General features: G+C 38.6%; 1 protein-coding gene across 1 annotated transcript in view; it reads right to left on the bottom strand.

Annotated features, from left to right (window-relative positions):
- The window catches only part of UBE3C (ubiquitin protein ligase E3C), a 216,901-nt gene that overhangs the window by 6,948 nt on the left and 192,447 nt on the right, over positions 1 to 17,506 (bottom strand). The window contains exon 22 of the mRNA XM_006887657.1: positions 16,559 to 16,689. Within this exon, the coding sequence (XP_006887719.1) occupies positions 16,559 to 16,689 (131 nt within the window). The remainder of the gene's footprint in view (positions 1 to 16,558; positions 16,690 to 17,506) is intronic.

Here is a 17,506-nt window from a genome sequence, read left to right as displayed (position 1 = left end):
ATGGACTGCCAAGGAAACAAAAAGATCTGTCTTGGAGAAGGTGAAACCAAGTCTCTCCTTGGAGGCTAGGATTTTGATTTTGAAGCTCTGCCTCACTTACTTTGGGCATGTGTCCAGGAGAGATCGATTCTTGGAAAAGGACATCATGCTTGGAAGGGTGGACAGACAGTGCAGGAGAGGAAGGCCCTGGATGAGATGGATTGATACAGTGGCTGGGGTAATGGGGGTTGGTGTGTATTAGTGAGACTGGCTCAGGACAGGGAAGGGCTCGGAGCTGCTGTATACAAGGTCCCTATACATCGCAGGTGACTCAATGGCACTTAACAAAAATAACATACTATGACAGGTCTGGAAGCAGAAGTAGCATCCACTTCCTAAATGACATGCCTCAGGAAACCCTATGAACTTTGATACATGTCGATAGTTGTAGAGGGGCCTTTTGTTCATAGGATCACTATGAGTCATGCTTGACTTGAAGGGAAGCAATTGCAAATAAATGTTTTGCTGTTATTAGAAATGTTCTTATAGTAATATACTTAACTACATACTTAACTATTATGATATTATTTTAGGTTCAAGCATACCTCAAACTCAAAACTTCTTGTTGTGGAGTCAGAATTAACCCATAGGTGACACTCCCCTGGCTTTCTTAGGCTGTAAACGGCACAGGGAGCGACTGCTCTTTTTTCTTACTCAGCGCTACCAGTGCACCTGGATGCCAGAGGCCCGACCTTCGGGTCAGCAATGAGCTCCCCGAGGAACACACCACTGGTGTTCCCGCCTATGCTCACTGGCAAAAAGAAACTGAAATATATAGCAAAAAAACTAAAACCCTATAAGCCTGGGAATACTAGCTTGAACTTGTGATGTATTTGTTTCTTAGAAAATCCACACTAAGATCTCAATTTTGTCCACTGGCCAGCCCAGCTGTGTGCCTGGACCATGATCTCTAAGAACATGTTTCCTAAATTAAGGCACTGAGGCTCCCTGGGAAAAGATCCCATTTCAGTCGTGCCTGTAAAGTGTACAGGGCAAAAGACAAGTGGTAATCTCTCATCATACCCAAAGGCAAACAAGTTGTCAAAATTCCCTGAATCCTACTACAATGACTCAGGTGACAACCTGAAAGAATACCTTCTAAAAAGACAGGGCAGTCTGAGTAATTGAAAGATTAACGGCAATGCGCTGCAATATATCCGCTGTTAAAACTCATGCACTGACAATGAAAAACGAACCTCACTGGTTACCTTTGGGTGATGCTAGACAACCAACTTATTACTGTGAAAAGAGAAACCAACTTATTACTGTGAAAAGAGATCAATGTTAAAAATCGGATTTATTTAATCTCTGTTGTACAAATTATTCCTTAGGATAACCAAATAGTTGATAAGAGAAAGGTTGGGTGTTGTTTTTTTTTTTTTGTTGTTGTTTGTTTGCTTGTTTGTTTTTGGGAGAAGGGAGAAGTTTGAAAATGCCATAAATAAAGAGGAAATTACATAATTAGGATACTGTTCTTACATAACCTCAAATTAAATAATGGATCCAGGCAGTAATCATCAACAATTGCTAAAATCATTAGGTAAAAGGGTGAAAAAGCATGCTGTAATCCTCTGTATCTGGCTGACATCTGAAGGCACAGATGGGTCTGTCAGTGAGACATCGCAGAAACACTGTGCCTCCAGCTATGGATGGCAAGAAACATCAGGCTCACAACAGCATCTGTGAAATCACCGCCCACACAGGAAAATGTAAACCTATGACTGAAAAGAACATTAAGAACTAATGTTATGCATGACACAAAAAGAATCAATTGATTTTTTTCATCAAATAAATGGAAATGAAAAATAAGAGGGAGGTGGGACATGTAGATAAGAAGTTAGAGTTATTGCAACAATGAATGAATGGAAATCCAAAATCTCTGTAAATGTTCATTAAAATTAAAAAAATAAAAATTTTTAAAAAAGAAGAGTTTTTAAAAAGTAAAGATACCTAACCATCAAAAGGGAGCTCTGGTGGCCTACTCAGTAGTGAATTGTGCTGCCAATCCAGAGGCAGATGGTTTGAATCCACCACCCTGGGAGAAAGATGGACAATCAATTCCCATGTGACAACATATAGAAAACCTGCTGAAGGGTCAACTATATGAGTTGGTTCTGACTTGATGAATTTTCAGTTGATCCACAAGACTGTGGCTTGTGGGCATCAGGATCCAAACAACTAAATAAAATTTATGAGATAAACAGTATAAAAATAATACTAATTGACCTCCAATCATGGCACCAGAAAGGGAGAACAAAAAGCAGCAGCAAGGCGTTCTGTCCACTCTGAGTGCCTGCACCTGCTCGAACTCATTTCCGTTCAACTGCTTTCGGCTACACAGTGAATTTAAGTGTGCATTTTATGATGTGGGCAAAATTCAGTAAGAGACCAGCCCACAAAATGCTCTGAAAGACAGATGCAACTTATTATCAACCTTTTCCTCTTGTTTCTAAAGGAGCGCTGGTGGATTAGTGGGTAAAGAGATGTGCTGCCAACACAAAAATATGGTGGTTCAAATCCACTGGCTGCTCCGCAGGAGAAAGATGGGAAATCTCCTCTTCTGCGATTTACAGCTACTGAAAGTCTGCTGGGAAGTGAGCTGTGAGTCAGCGCGCGCGCACACACACACACACACACGCACACAGAGTTTCTATAAAGTTTTTTTTGGTAAGCTGAATATAAACATGACATATATGCTACTATATGTGCAGGAAAAAAATGCTATCTTCTCCCACCACTTAGAGTTATGTTACTTTAAAACCTCTAATAAAAATTTTAGAACAGAAGCAAAACAGAACTAGAAAGAACATTTACTACTCATATTAAGAATTTTTAGTGCATGAGAGTAATAATTTTCTCAGATGCTTAAATAAACTAAAGTAAAAGCACTGAATATCAGAAATAGAAAAGGCACTGGCAAGGCGGAGGTCAGTGAGTGCTGGTAAAGTTATTGGGTAAATGGAAAGCTTGAAATATATTTTGCTGCTAAATGCCACATTTTACTGTTTCTTTCATAATGCTAATTGAATTTTCTACTTTGAGTCTTAAAAGTGAAAAAAAATGAAGTTCTTCATTGAATTCCAAGTCAAGGGCACCATTTCGTGCATAATTAAATACAGCACAACGGGAATTTCCATTAATTCAGAGTGAGAAGAACCATCAATTTATTACGTGACCTGATGGCAACTTAACAATTTCTACAGCACTTTAATGATTTTTTGTCTGTAACAATCACATTTATTAAACATATTAAACTTTAATTAGCTTTAGCAAATGTTATTCTTCTCCAATAATCTGGCACTAAGGAGTTTCATAAGTTCTAAATTATGCATCCTTGTCTGCACCATTTCTAGTACTTCAACAAAAAGACACTCTCCACTTTTAAAATGGAATTCCTCCCGGCAGCTCGTTCATCAGCATACTGGGCTAACAGGAAAGTCTGAATAGTAAGGTGATTTTATCCTAATTTAATGTCTAATTTATGACAACAGCAGAAACATTACTTACTTAAAAACTTTTAATCAAATTTCACATTTAATACAAATTGAATCATTGGGTGGAGAAATCCCAAATGGAAATAGTGTCTTATGGATTCTGAAGAAAGTATTTTCACTGTGCAACAATCAAGAGCTATTATCAAGGGGTAAGAGAATTTACTGTAATTCTCTGGAACTTTAAAAGTGAATGTAAATCTCTGTATTTTCTCTCTAAATATGTAAACCTCAAATAGTGAAGGACTCAAGCCTTATGATATTATAAAGGTAGGGACGATCCCTAGCACTTCTGGTCATGGCTATTTCACCATGGACTCTTTCACTGGATATCATAATATCTAGTACTTATTCCTTCCAGCAAGACTGAATTTTTGCCTGAACTCACTCAGCATCAAGAAAACAAAGATTCTCACCACTGCAATGATTGGCAGCATCATGATAGATGGTGAAGAGACTGAGATTGTTGACAGCTTCAGGTTGCGTAGCTCCACAGTCAATACTCAGTACCAGCTAACAATAGATGAGTTGCATTGAGAAAATCTGCTGTCAGGGACATCTCCAGAGTATGAGGAGAAACAATGTCAGTCTAGAGGCTAAGGCGCACCTGATCCAGACCATGGTATTTGCAATGACTTGCTATGCATCATAGAGCTGGACAATGAGTAAGTATCATAGAAGAAGAATTGATGTCTTTGAGCTGTGGTGCTGGAGAATAGTACTGCATATACCATGGACTGCTAAGAGAACAAACAAGACTGTCCTGGAGAGGGTGAAACCATGTGGCTTCTTGGAGGCAAGGATTCTCAAGCTCTGATATACTTTGGGCACATTGCCTGAAGGAGAGATACATCATGGTTGGAGAAGAATGGAGGGAGGGTGCAGGTGGGGAAGACCTTGGATGAGACGGATTGGCACAGGGACTGGGGCAATGGGGACAAGTGTGTCAGAGACACTGACACTGGCTCAGGACAGGGCAGGATTCAGAGATATTGTGCATAGGGCTGCTACGAGTTACAGGCGACTTGATGGGACATAACAACAACAATGGTAAATTTAACTGTCAAACTTTTCAGTAGTCATTAAAGTGGTTCTAGTTTTTCCTCAATGCCCATAGTTCTATTGAATATAGCTATTCTACTAGATAAAGATGCCATTTGAGATGGATTGACACAGTAACTGAGGTATTCGAGTAGGTGTGTTGGAGACAGTGAGACTGATTCAGGGTATGACAGGGTTCAGAGCTTGTGCATAAGGTTGCTATGAACTGTAGCTGACTCGACGGCACATAACAACAACTGGATAAAGAGTGCTACTTCATGGTGATTTTAGAGTGCATTTCAGTAACAATGGATGAAGAGGAGTTTTGTGGTTAAAGCACTGACAGATTAACCAAAAGATGAGCCATTTAAATGCAATAGTCACATTAAAGGAGAAAGAAGTAGTAGCCTGCTTCGTAAAGACCCCACAGCCTTGGAAGTCCTGTGAGACAGTTCTACGTTATGGGTGTTATTTGGAAGAGAATCGGTGACGAGGGTTTGGTTTTGGACAACTAATGATAAAGCTTTGGTGATCTGGTGGTAAGGAGCTGCACTGCCAATCCAAAGATGGTATCAATGTGCCAGATGCTTCACAGGAGCAAGATGAGTAATTAACTCCTGTTTGATTTACTGCCTCTGAAAATCCACAGAGGGGTCAGCTATGAGTTAGTTCTGACTTGACTATAAGCACAAACAACAATGATAAGAGTAGCTTTTCAAGTAGCTTATCTGCTGTCTTATCTTTTTTGATTAACAATCTATTCAGTAAGTTTTTTCCATTTTAAAAGTGAATTGGCAAAACAACTATGAGATATCATCTCACCCCAGTCAGAACTGCAAAATTTAACAGAACAGCAAGCAACAAATGCTGGCAAGGTTGTGGAGAAACTGTTGGTGGGAGTGTAAAATGGTGCAACCCCTGTGGAAGGCAGTATGGCGCTTTCTCAAAAAGTTGCAAATAGAGATACCTTTTGACCCGCAATTCCACTACTGGGAATATACCCCTAAGATACCATAACTGACATCCAAGCAGATATATGCACACCATGTTTATCGCAGCTTTGTTCACAATAGCAAGGAGTTGGAAACAACTTAAGTGTCCATCAACAAACGAATGGATAGAGAAACTATGGTATATTCACACAATGGAATACTATGCTGCATTGAAAAACAAGGAACTCATGCAATATTACTCAAAATGGGTGGCCCTGGAGGACACTATGCTGAGTGAAGTATCTCAGTCACAAAAGGACAAATACTTCATGGTGCCACTGTTGTAAAGAAGGTTGGGAGGAGACTGAGAAAGATGGGTTAATAATATATACTGCATTGAAACAGATGAGGGAGAAAACTATTTAAGAGGGAAAATTATTACGTATTTTTGTCTTGACAGGAGTCCAGAGTGAAGGCTGTATAATAGAGTAGACCTGGGGAGAGGGACTGTAAAACAATGAGATAATTTTTCTTTTACTTTTCCAAGAAGGTAGTGTACTAGGGGAGAGGGTGGGAGGGAGAAAAGTGCAACAATGAATGAATGGAAATCCAAAGTCTCTGTAAATTTTCATTGAAATTAATAAATTTTTTTCTTAAAAAAGTAAGAAAAAAGTGAATTGGTTGTCTCCTTATAAATGAATTTTAAGAGTTCCTATATATTGTGGATATAATACATTATTTGATAAACAATTTGAAAGTAGTTTCTTTCAGTTTGCAACTTGTCGATTTATTCTTTCAATGGTATCTTTTGACACAGAGAATATAAAAATACTGATGAAGTGTAAGTTACTGATATACTTGATGAATCATTCCCTGGGCAATGAATCAAAGAATTCTGCCCTACCCAGTGGCATGAGAAGATTTTCTCCTACAGGACTTGTTATTTGAAAGTTTTAAAGAATTTAAAAAGATAAAGTTCTCTTGTGTGGCTATAACGGCTAGTTGCTCAAGCACATGAATATATCAGGAGGCAATGTGCTTACCAACGGTTTTTAAAAATCACAATGCTCTCATTGATAAATTCTTCATTATGATTTACCCTTTGTCTGAATATGGTCAAGATTTCTGGGGTATATTTGTTGTTATTACAAAATGCTGTTTAGTAAACGTGAACTTAAAATCCCATGTAATAAAGCTGAACTGTCTTAAGATTATAATTTTTTTTAAAGGCTGTCATATTTAAAGACCTCCATAGAAGGGGTCTTCCCCCCACAGACTTCCTAGGTGGGTTTGAACTGCCAGTGTTTTGGTTAGTAGTTCAGGGCTTAACCATTATACCACGAGCGCTATATAGAGAGGATACAGAAGCTGCATTTCCTGAGTTTCTATATATTTAGTACTCATATTTCACAAATGAATGATAATCTGCCTGATTTAAGGCAGCCTTTTAGAAATGGCTGTACTGCACTTGGTCTTATCCAGGGTAGATTTTGCTCATCTGTGGACATTTGCAATGTTTGGAGACATTTCTGGTTTTGACAACCACGGAACAAGGCTAGACAACTATCAAGTGGGTAGAGGGCAGAGGTGATGTGTGCAAAATAGCCTTTTACAACCAAGAAATACATGACCCAGAAATGCTACTTTTGCTGGGGGAAAAAACTCAAACAAACTGTTCTAATGATGTTTGGCTTCTAGTGCTATGGATATAAATTTGAGGCAAGCTTAATTTATTGGCAGTTCAACTTCTTTATAGATGTTTGTGGAAATCCTTTTCATCGCTAAAATTCTATTTGGTGTTGTTAGGTCAAGTGGAGTATGACTCAAAGCGACCCTATGAACAAAAGACCTGAGCCCTGTTCTGTCCTGTACCATCCTCACACTTCCTGACACACAAGAGCCCATTGTAGCAGTCATTGTATCAGTCCATACTGTTGAGGGTCTTACTCTCCTTCGCTGACCCTCTACCTTCATGTCCTTCTCTAAGTAATAGCCCCTCCTAGCAACATGCCCAAGTAAGTGAAGTGAAACCTCATCATTCTTGCTTCCAAAGAGCACTCTGGCTGTACCTTCTCTAAGACATATTTGTTCATTTAGCCATCCATGGGATATGCAGTGCTCTTCTCCAATACCATAGCTCAATGGCATCAATTCTTCATTGTCATCCTTATTCACACTGCCCAGCTCTCAGATGCTTAGCAAGTCATCGGAAAGACTACCGCCTGAATCAGATGCACCTTAGTCTTCAAACTGGTGTTATTACTCTTCAAAAAATTTGGAGACTAAGCCTGCACACCGTTTGTTTGTTTGTTTACACAAGAGGCTTTCCAAGCAGCTGATTATAAACAAGGTCAGAAATAGTTTATCAGCTTACACTTGATTGCTAACACAATCAGAAATGCCAGTCGGATTCAGGCCATAGTCTTTCTGATTACTAGCTATGCAATGAATTGTAACTGCAATGTGAATACTGCTGAAGATCATTCAAAAATGGCTAGAACAGTACACAGATAGGGAACTGCCAGAAGTTCAAGTAGGATTTAGAGGAGGCTGTGGCACCAGGGACATGGCTGCTGATGTCAGATGGACCCTGGATAAAAGTAAAGAATATGAAAAGAATGTCTATTTGTGTTTTATTGACTATGCAAAGGCATTTGACTGTGTGGATCATAAAAAGTTTTGGCTGACATTGAAAAGAATGGGAGTCCCAGAGCAATTAATTGTGCTCATGCAAAACTTACACCTGAACTAAGACGCTGTTGTGTGAACAGAGCGGGGGAACACTGCACAGTTTTAAATTGAAAAAGGAGAACAACCAGGTTTCATTCTCTGTCCATATCTATTCAATCTGTATGCTGAGCAAATTATCCGAGAAACTGGATGCTATGAAGAGGAGTGTGGCATCAGGAATGGAGGGAGACTCATCAATAACGTGCATTATGGGTAAAAGGGTCCTCTTGCTTTCAGGAATATGTTCTATCTTTGAGTAATTTTTGCTTCGCTCATTATGGTGTATCTACCTCCTCCAGCTCCCAAAGTGAAATATTTGCATTTTAGCCCTTTCTTGAGGATTTATCTATGACTTTTTTCTAAGCATTTTAACTTCAGTCCTTTTCTTTGGTGTTCTCATGATACTTTTTCAAGATTGTCTGCCCGATCACTGATAGGATTTTCTTCTTATTCTATTCCTGAGGCTTCTATTTCTAAGACCATCAATTGCTATAATGATGCACACCCATGTTTACTGCAGCTTTGTTTACAATAGCAAAGAGTTGGAAACAACCTAAATGCCCATCAACAAACGAAGAGATAGAGAAGCTGTGGTATATTCACACAATGGCATACTATGCTGCATAGAAAAACAAGAAACTTATGAAATATTATACAAAATGGGTTACCCTGAAGGACATTATGCTGAGTGAAATATCTCAGTCACAAAAGGACAAATATTGCATAGTGCCACTGTTGTAAAATGGGACTGACATCAGGGTTGGGGTGAGACTGAGAAAGATGAGAAATTATATATACTACATTGAAACAGATGAGGGAGAAGACTGTTTAAAAGGGATATATGATTAGGTTTTACTGTCAAGACAGGAGTCCAGAATGAAGGCTGCATAGTGGAGTGGACTTGGGGAAAGGGATTGTGTAATAATGAAAGAATTTTACCTTTCAAAGAGAAGAATGAAATGGGGGGAAGGAGGAAGATGGGTAGGGAGAAAAATGCAACAATGAATGAACGGAAATTCAAAGTCTCTGTAAACTTCCATTAAAATTAATTTAAGAAAATCCAAAAAAGAAATTAATAAATATTTTATATATAAAAAAAGAAATAAATGCTAAAAGAAAATCAAACAAAAAAGAATGCTATAATGATTTTTATTTTGCTTTTCTTCTTGAAGATCTGGTGCAATTTATTTTCTTCTCCTTTAACTTTTGCTTATGACATTTCTTCTTATTTCCATGGCAACATTTTTAAAATATCAATTAACTGATTAGAGTTTGCTATGTAGGTTTATTATTAGACCAAAAATAAGTGTTTTCTGGTTATGGTGTTGAGTGTCACTGACCCATAAACATAGATCCGAACCTTGCCCTCTACATCCTGTGCCACCTCAGGATCTCTGCCACAGTCGAGCCTGCTCTTGTCATGGTGCCACCTCATCTTGTGAAGAGTTTCCTCTCACCTTTCTCACATGCTATCCCAGCATGCTATAGGTGATCTTTGATATCCATTTCTGGATGAACATCATTCGAGGGCAAGATACCAAAGTTCTTTGCTTTGTTGTCACTCAGCTGCTTGGAGAGGAACAGAGGTTGAAGCAGGGGCAGCTTCAGTGACAGTACATTTTCCCTCAAACTTGTTTCTTTTCTGATACTAAAAGTAATTTCAGCTCATAGGGTGAGTGAGGATAAGAGAGTTTCTCCTTGGATGTCAGCTGTTTGATTCTGGAGTGGATAAGCTTTTAAGAGGTTAATCTGGTCTGGAAAATCTAAGTCTGGATCAGTGGCAATTTTGCTTTGTAAAATTAAAATTAACTCCGATCAGCAGATACCTAGTCTGTTTCTAGGCTCTTCTTGCTCCACAATCCCCTTTGACTTACCCTCCATGTCAGGAAGGACAAGTATCTTATGGCTGTGAAATTGCACATTTAGGCCCTGCTGTCCTTCTATGCAAAGGAGCTCTGGTGGCACAGAATGTATTGAGCTTCTAATTGAAAGGTAAACAGTTTGAACCCACCAGCTGTTCCTCAGGAGAAAGAAGGGCCAGGGCAGTAGGCTCTTATAAAAATTTATAGCCTTGGAAACCTCATGCTGGGCCTCTGAGTCAGAACCAACTCCGTGGAAATGGGCTTGGGTCCCTCTATACACAACTGTCCAGGTCAAAGGGAGTCTAAGTCTCGACCTTCTTGTCGTGAGCCACAGAGGCAACTCTGGCTTACAAGGGATCCGACAGGGCAAGTCCAGCTGAAGCGCCCTTTGGATTTCCTAGGTTGTAGTCTTTATGACAGATTTCAAGATCTTTGTCCCATAGAGTAACTGACTGGTTAGAATCACAAACCTTCTCACTAGCAGCTCAGTGGTTAACAACTGTGCCACCAGAGTTTCTTAATCCTTGGCAGCGGTACAGAATTTTTGTTAGAAAGAGGTCTAGGGAACGTCTACTTTTCTAGAATCTACTATTTGGCATCATGCTTATAGCACATAACAAAAAGTATTATAAACTAGCTTGGAATATCTTTTCAATTATGTTCCTTTAAAAAATATCATAAGAGATAACAGATTCACATAGCTCAAGAGAAACCTATCTTTATGTTTGATATCACAACCTCTACATGAACTTTGTTGCTGATGCTGTTATGTGCTGTCCAATTGCCTGTGGCTCAAAGCAACCCTATGTACAACAGCCCTAAACCCTGCTCTATTCTGTGCCAATCTCACTGTCTCTGACACACCTATTCCCATTACCCCAGTCACGGAATCAATCCATATCATTGTGGGTCTTCCCTCCTACACTGTCCCTCCACCCTCCTAAGCATGACATCCCTCTCCAAGGACTGGTCCTGCCTTGCAACATGTCCAAAGTACGTCAGACTAAGCTTTAGAATCCTTGCCTCCAAGGTGCAGAGTGGTTTCATCCTCTCCAGGGTGAAGCTATTTGTTCTCTTAGCAGTCCCTGGTATATTCAGTACTCCAACACCACAGCTCAAAGGCATCAATTCTCCTTCTATCATCCTTACTCACTGTCCGGCTTTCTGACACATAGCAAGTGATTGCAAAGACGACCATGGCCTGTATTAGTGACACCTTAGTCTCCAGACTGACATCGCTGCTCTTCGGTACTTTGGAGCAGACTTTCCCAATGCAATATGGCTTTTCATTTCCTGGCTTCTGGAGAGACTAGGAAGAAGGACTGGCCATCCACTTCTAAAATAGAAGGCCTTCAAAATCCCTATGTACAATGGCACACACTTAAGACTAGCAGATAGGGCAACTATGGTGGAGCCCACAAGTATGGAAACACAGAGAAGGATGAACAATTATAAGCAGACACTCGTGATTGGATCATGGAATGTGAGAACCACGAATATAGGTAAATGAGATAGTGTCAAGGAAGAAATGGAATGCATAAATATTGATATACTAGGTATTGGGAGAGATGAAATGGACTGGCATGGGGCATTCTGAGTCAGACGATCATATGATCTACTATGCTGGAGATGAAAAGATGAGGAAAAATGGGGTTGCTTTTATAGTTAAGTCATTTCTAGATGTGTCTTGAAACAATATTGTGAGTGACAGGATAATATGCATATGCATACAAGGAAGTTCAGTGAATACTATTATCATTCAGATACATGCATCAAGAACCAGAACCAAAGAAAAGGAAACAAGATTTCTACCAACTTTTGCTGTCAGAGATCGATTGAACATGCACTCAAGATGCATTAAAAATAATGGGTGACTGGAATGCAAAAGCTGGGAATCAGGAAGAAGGATCAGATCAGTAGTTGGTAAATATGGTGTTGGTGACAGAAATGAAGCTGAAGATAGAAGGATAGAATTTTTCACAATCAATGATTTTTTCATTGTCAATACGTTTTGTAAGAAACACAAACGCAGGCTATACACATAGATTTAACTTGATGGTATGCATAGTAATCAGAGAGATTACATCTGTGGAAAAAAACCACTGAAGAAGCTCAGTATCAGCTGTGAAAACTAGGCCGGGTGCTGATTGTGGAACAGATCACTAACTACTCATACACAAGTTCAAGCTGAAGCTGAGGAAAATTAAACCGAATCCACGGGAACCAAAATATGACCTTGAGTCTATCTCACCTGAATTTCAAAATCATCTCAGGAACAGGTTTGAGGCTTTGAACACTACTGAGCGAAGACCAGATGAGTTGTGGGAGGATATAAAGAGTATCATCCATGAAGAAAGCAAAAGGTCATTACAAAGAAAGAGGAGGAAGAGAAGACCAAGATGGATGTTGTAAGAGACTCTGAATATTGCACTAGAGTGCCAAGAAGCCAAAGCAAAGGGAAGAAATCAAAATATTAAGGAGCTGAACAGAATATTTCAAAGGGTAGTGTAAGAAGACAAATTAAAGTATTATAATGAAATGTGCAAAGAGCTGGAGCCAGAAAATCAAAGGGACCAAACTCGCTTGCTCATAAACTTAATGATTCCAAAAATCACTCAAAATGGCCAAAAATAACATTGTGCAGATTCTAAGAATGCTGTGTGTTTTCCTCCTCTTCATTATATATAAACAGGACAGAAATAACCACATTAACTACCAATAAATATCAAACTGATATGAATCTTGTTCTCTCAAACCCATTATCAGTACCTCACTGAAACTGATAAATCAATGGTTTGATTTATTAAGAAAAACCAGTGGGGAATGTAAGAACCAGGTATCAGAAACTCAGTTTCTGGTAAAGTACAGCTACCCCCACCCCACCTGCTTGAGTGGTTTCTAGCAAACAAACAACTCCCCCCCTGTGGTAAATCACACCCTGATTAGTCAACTGCCATAAAGTCGAATTCTTCTTTTTAAGGGGACAAGGGATTTTTTCCGCATTCCTGTATCTGAAGTAATCAATAAGATTCAAATAGGTTTCCAAACTGTTTCCCCACCAATCAGGTTCAAGCAAGTCTCCAAACTGCCTCCCTGAGCTATGGCTAACCAACTGAAAGTAGACTAGTACCCAAACTACTATAGATAGCCAATCATAGCACGTATGGTTAGACAAAGAAGTAACAGAGGTATAAAAGGAGAAGCGTGTGCCAGTTCCGGGCTCTCGGGTGGATGCTGCTGTGTCAGTACGCTGGAACCTGGGTTCGAACTTGAAATCAACTTGTTAATTCGGCTAAAAAAACAAACAAACAAAACCCCCCCCACAACTCATTTGTTCTGCTTCGTCCCGATTCTCTCCCCTAATAACAACAGAAACACATAAAAAAGTAGGGGATTTAGGCCATTATTAAACATGCCAACGGGCCCTTGTAGGGATCAGATTTAAGATTTCTGTTGCTACAGCTAACCAAGTAAGATTTTGCCAAAATTTTCCTTTAACTTTTAAGATCAAAACTACATTTAACGTTCTTGTATCATTAGAGAATCAGATAACACTTGGGTGGGTGGCTGATAAATGCTGCTAATATTAATCATGTAATTTTTTCCCTTTAAACATCCCTGGCAACAAGAAAATTTAATACTCTCCACATCTTAGCTGAGAAAGTCAATGTACAGGAGCTTCAATTTCTGAGTTTTTCTTCTATAAAAACAGGTAACAGAATCAGTGGAAGGGGATGGGAGAACATGCAGAAATAATCTGTTTTTGTTATATAATTATAACTTAAGTGTTTATAATAAAACACATTTAAACTGGAATTATAAAATTAAGATTGAGATGGTACTGACTTCTAGGTCTGTAAGATAGGTGAGTACTATATAGAAGGGAAAAGTGGTAGAAGTGACATTTTGAACATAAATCAATTTAACTGTATTTAAAAAATAAAAAAGAATAACCCACATAACCTCTGAAAACAGTATTCTGATTACATACTATTAGTGTGAAGACAAAGAGAGTTCAAGAGAGTTCAAATCTTGAACTGTACTAGCTTTGTTTTTCACACAAGAATTCTGAAATTTCTTTGCTGAAGGACTCAGCAAATGGGTAAATAGTTTGATGATACCAAGAGCTAGGTTTCCCACTTTTAGAAGAATAATACAGAAATGAGGAGTAGGGGAAAGCAAGGAACAATTATGGCATTAGAATAAAAGTTTCAATAAGAATTTGTGATTAAAAGAGTAACACACTCATATACACACTCTTTCCCCTACCCCCTCAGCTTTTATTCTGAAAGGGTCTAGAAGCAGATGGTTCAGGAGCAAGCATATCTGGTGTCCAGACTATTGCTCTTAAACAGTTCTTAAAGAAAACGTACAGGCACACATCTCATTTTATTGTGCTTTTCTCTACTGTGTATCACATATTTTGTTAGATTTTTTTTCTTTTCATTACAAATTGAAGATTTGTAGCAGTCTTGGTTTGAGCAAGTCTACTCACATCATAAGGACAAATACTGTGTAAAACTATTATTGTAGAATGTGTAGGATCCATGGGGATGAGGGTGGGAGCAGAGGGGTGAGGATGGGCGGGGGTGGTTAATCATAGGGTCACATAATTTGATGGCTGGCGGGAGGGATGGATAAAGGAAATGGGAAAGATCCAGTGTGAAAAACAATGTATATGAACTTTGTAAGTAATCCAGTATAAAGTAAAAATTATATTTAAATAAAAAAGCAAAAAAAGAGAAACTAAATCTTAAAAAAAAAAAGAAGCTGATTTCAGGATCTGGAGAGCAGGAGAGAATCATGAGTCTGGATTCTTGTGCTAGAAAGCTTAAGGGCTCATACACTGATGACAGTATCTCAAAAAGATGTGGGACCTGGTGGTAGGGGTTCCCAGTGTCCAAATTTAAGCATCAAAAATAGATAATGACAAAACTAGGTTCTAACTCATAAGAAAAGAAGAATAGGTATGATGATGGATGCCTAGAGTTTATCTACATTTAATTAAAATCAGTATTTCTGAAAAAAAGGAAAAAAAAAAGATAGGCAAGACTATAACAATTAATAAATGTAGGTGGAATGAGTTTTCAAAATAATCACTACTTTGTAACTTCAATAGAAATAATTGTAACTCATCAGTGGATGCTATAATTACTGAAAGTCTCATGAAGTACAGGTATTTACTTAGTTTCACTCCATAAATAACTTATAACTTAAAATGCCGGGGCGGGGGGGGGGGGGGGGAGGAGAGAAACACTTTAATCAATGTGCCACAAGTGCTTAAACTGAATATAATCATAGGACAAACTCATATTTAAAAGGACAGTCTCAAGATAACAGGCTTGTGCCCTGTATGTCACACAAAGCCTAAATGAAATTGAAGATACGACAATTAAAGGAACATGTCATCCTAGGTGGATTCTGGATGGGGAAAACAAGTTCTAGAAAAGGGATTATGGAAAAATTGGCAATATTTACATATGTGAAAGTAGATCTCAAACTTCAAAAAGCACCAGAATACCTAAAGAGCATTAAAAACTGCTGAGCCCTAGTCTACCTTATTGATTCAGCAGGTCTCAATAGGGTCGAAAAACGTTTGTGTCTCCCCCTCACCCCCCACCCCCGCCAATCTCAGGTGATACAAAGCTCATCGTCCCAGAACCACACTTTGAGAGCTATTAGCATAATATAATTTTATCACTGTTGTTTCCCTATTTTTGTTAATGTAATTGTGTTTATATAACTGATTTTTCTTTTAAATTCTTAGGAAATTTGGAAAATCATGTGTTGAAATTTAGAGGATAAAAAGACATGATGTCTACAACCGATTTTCAATCTGTTTTCAATGTAAATAGAATGAACACCCATGTTTATTGTGGCTTTGTTCACAATAGCAAGGAGTTGGAAACAACCTACGTGCCCATCAACAAACAAATGGATAGAAAAGCTGTGGTATATTCACACAATGGAATACTATGCTGCACTGAAAAACAAGGAACATATGCAATATTCAAAATGGTTGAACCTGGAGGACATTATGCTGAGTGAAATATCTCGGTCACAAAAGGACAAATACTGCATAGTGCCACTGTTGTAAAACAGGACTGACATTAGGGTGGGGGTGGGGGAGACAGAGAAAGATGAGATAAATTATGTGTACTGCATGAAACAGATGAGGGAGAAAACTGTTTAAAAGGGTTATGTGATTAGGTATTTTTGTCATGACAGGAGTCCAGAATGAAGGGTGCATACTGGAGTGGATCTGAGGGAGGGATTGTAAAACAATGAAAGAATTTTTCTTTTACTTTTCAAAGAGAAGCGTGTACTTGGGGGGAGGGTTGGGCAGGGAGAAAAGTGCAACAATGAATGAATGGAAATCCAAAGTCTCTGTAAATTTTAATTAAAATTAATAATAATAAAAAATTTAAAAAAAAATAAAGCAAACAGAATGAAAGGTGCATACCTTAAATCCCAAGAGAGGGGGCCGGGAGCAACTTGTTACAAACTTGAGCAACTTGCGCTTTTCTTCATCAGTGAAACTTTCCACAACTCTCCAGAAGATCTTAATCACAGGGTGGTCTGCAGAATAGCCTCCTATCATGAAATAAACAATATTTTAGGAAAAATAAATGTAAAAGCAGAATTCTCCTAAAGGCAGGAGAGCAACATCTCATTCACATTTTCACACCTTCACAGTGATGGAGGGAAACACATGGCTGAAAACTAACTCTAAAGACATCCCCTCCCACCGAGATATGGTGGGCAATGACATAGGAGAGAAGCTAATGAAAGATGGAAGGCCAGAAGGGACACACCGCAGTTACAAGACAAACACTGGCAGAAAAGGACATAACAAAAGATCTTGCCACTTATAGTTCTTAATCTAGTTAAGTGCTTCCTAAAACTAAAATAATTGCTATATATTGTCCCCTCATTGTTAATATACTACGGAAATAACATAAATAAAAAAAGACCTTAAGTGCATTAATTGGCAACAAAATGAATATGATAATATTTTAAGCCTATTTACTGGAATAGATAAAATCATTAAAGGTGCTTTCAGCACAGATAGGGTAATACAAACAACCCAAGACAATTTCTTGGCAAAGGAAAGGTTAGATTAATTTAATTTTTTAAATTTATGACTTGATAGTGGGGACAATGTGACCTTAGGTATTATTTGCTTTTTCACAGAGTCGAGTCCAAATTCAGAGTAATACAACTGAACGCAGAAAGAGGAGATACGCAAATGTAAATACACATGTTGTTGTTGTTGTGTGCCTTTGAGTAACCTGTGACTCATAGTGACCCTACGTACAACACCCCTAAACCGTGCTCTATCCTGTGCCAATCTCACTGTCTCCAACACACCGACACACATTACCCCAGTCACTGAATCAATCCACTTCAT

The sequence above is a fragment of the Elephantulus edwardii genome, unplaced genomic scaffold (genome assembly GCF_000299155.1).
Source record: "Elephantulus edwardii isolate Elephantulus edwardi_28Jun2011 unplaced genomic scaffold, EleEdw1.0 scaffold00060, whole genome shotgun sequence".
Classification (NCBI taxonomy): Eukaryota; Metazoa; Chordata; class Mammalia; order Macroscelidea; family Macroscelididae; genus Elephantulus; species Elephantulus edwardii.
The sequence above is the reverse complement of the archived record's forward strand: the minus strand, read 5'-3'. Positions and strand labels throughout refer to the sequence as shown.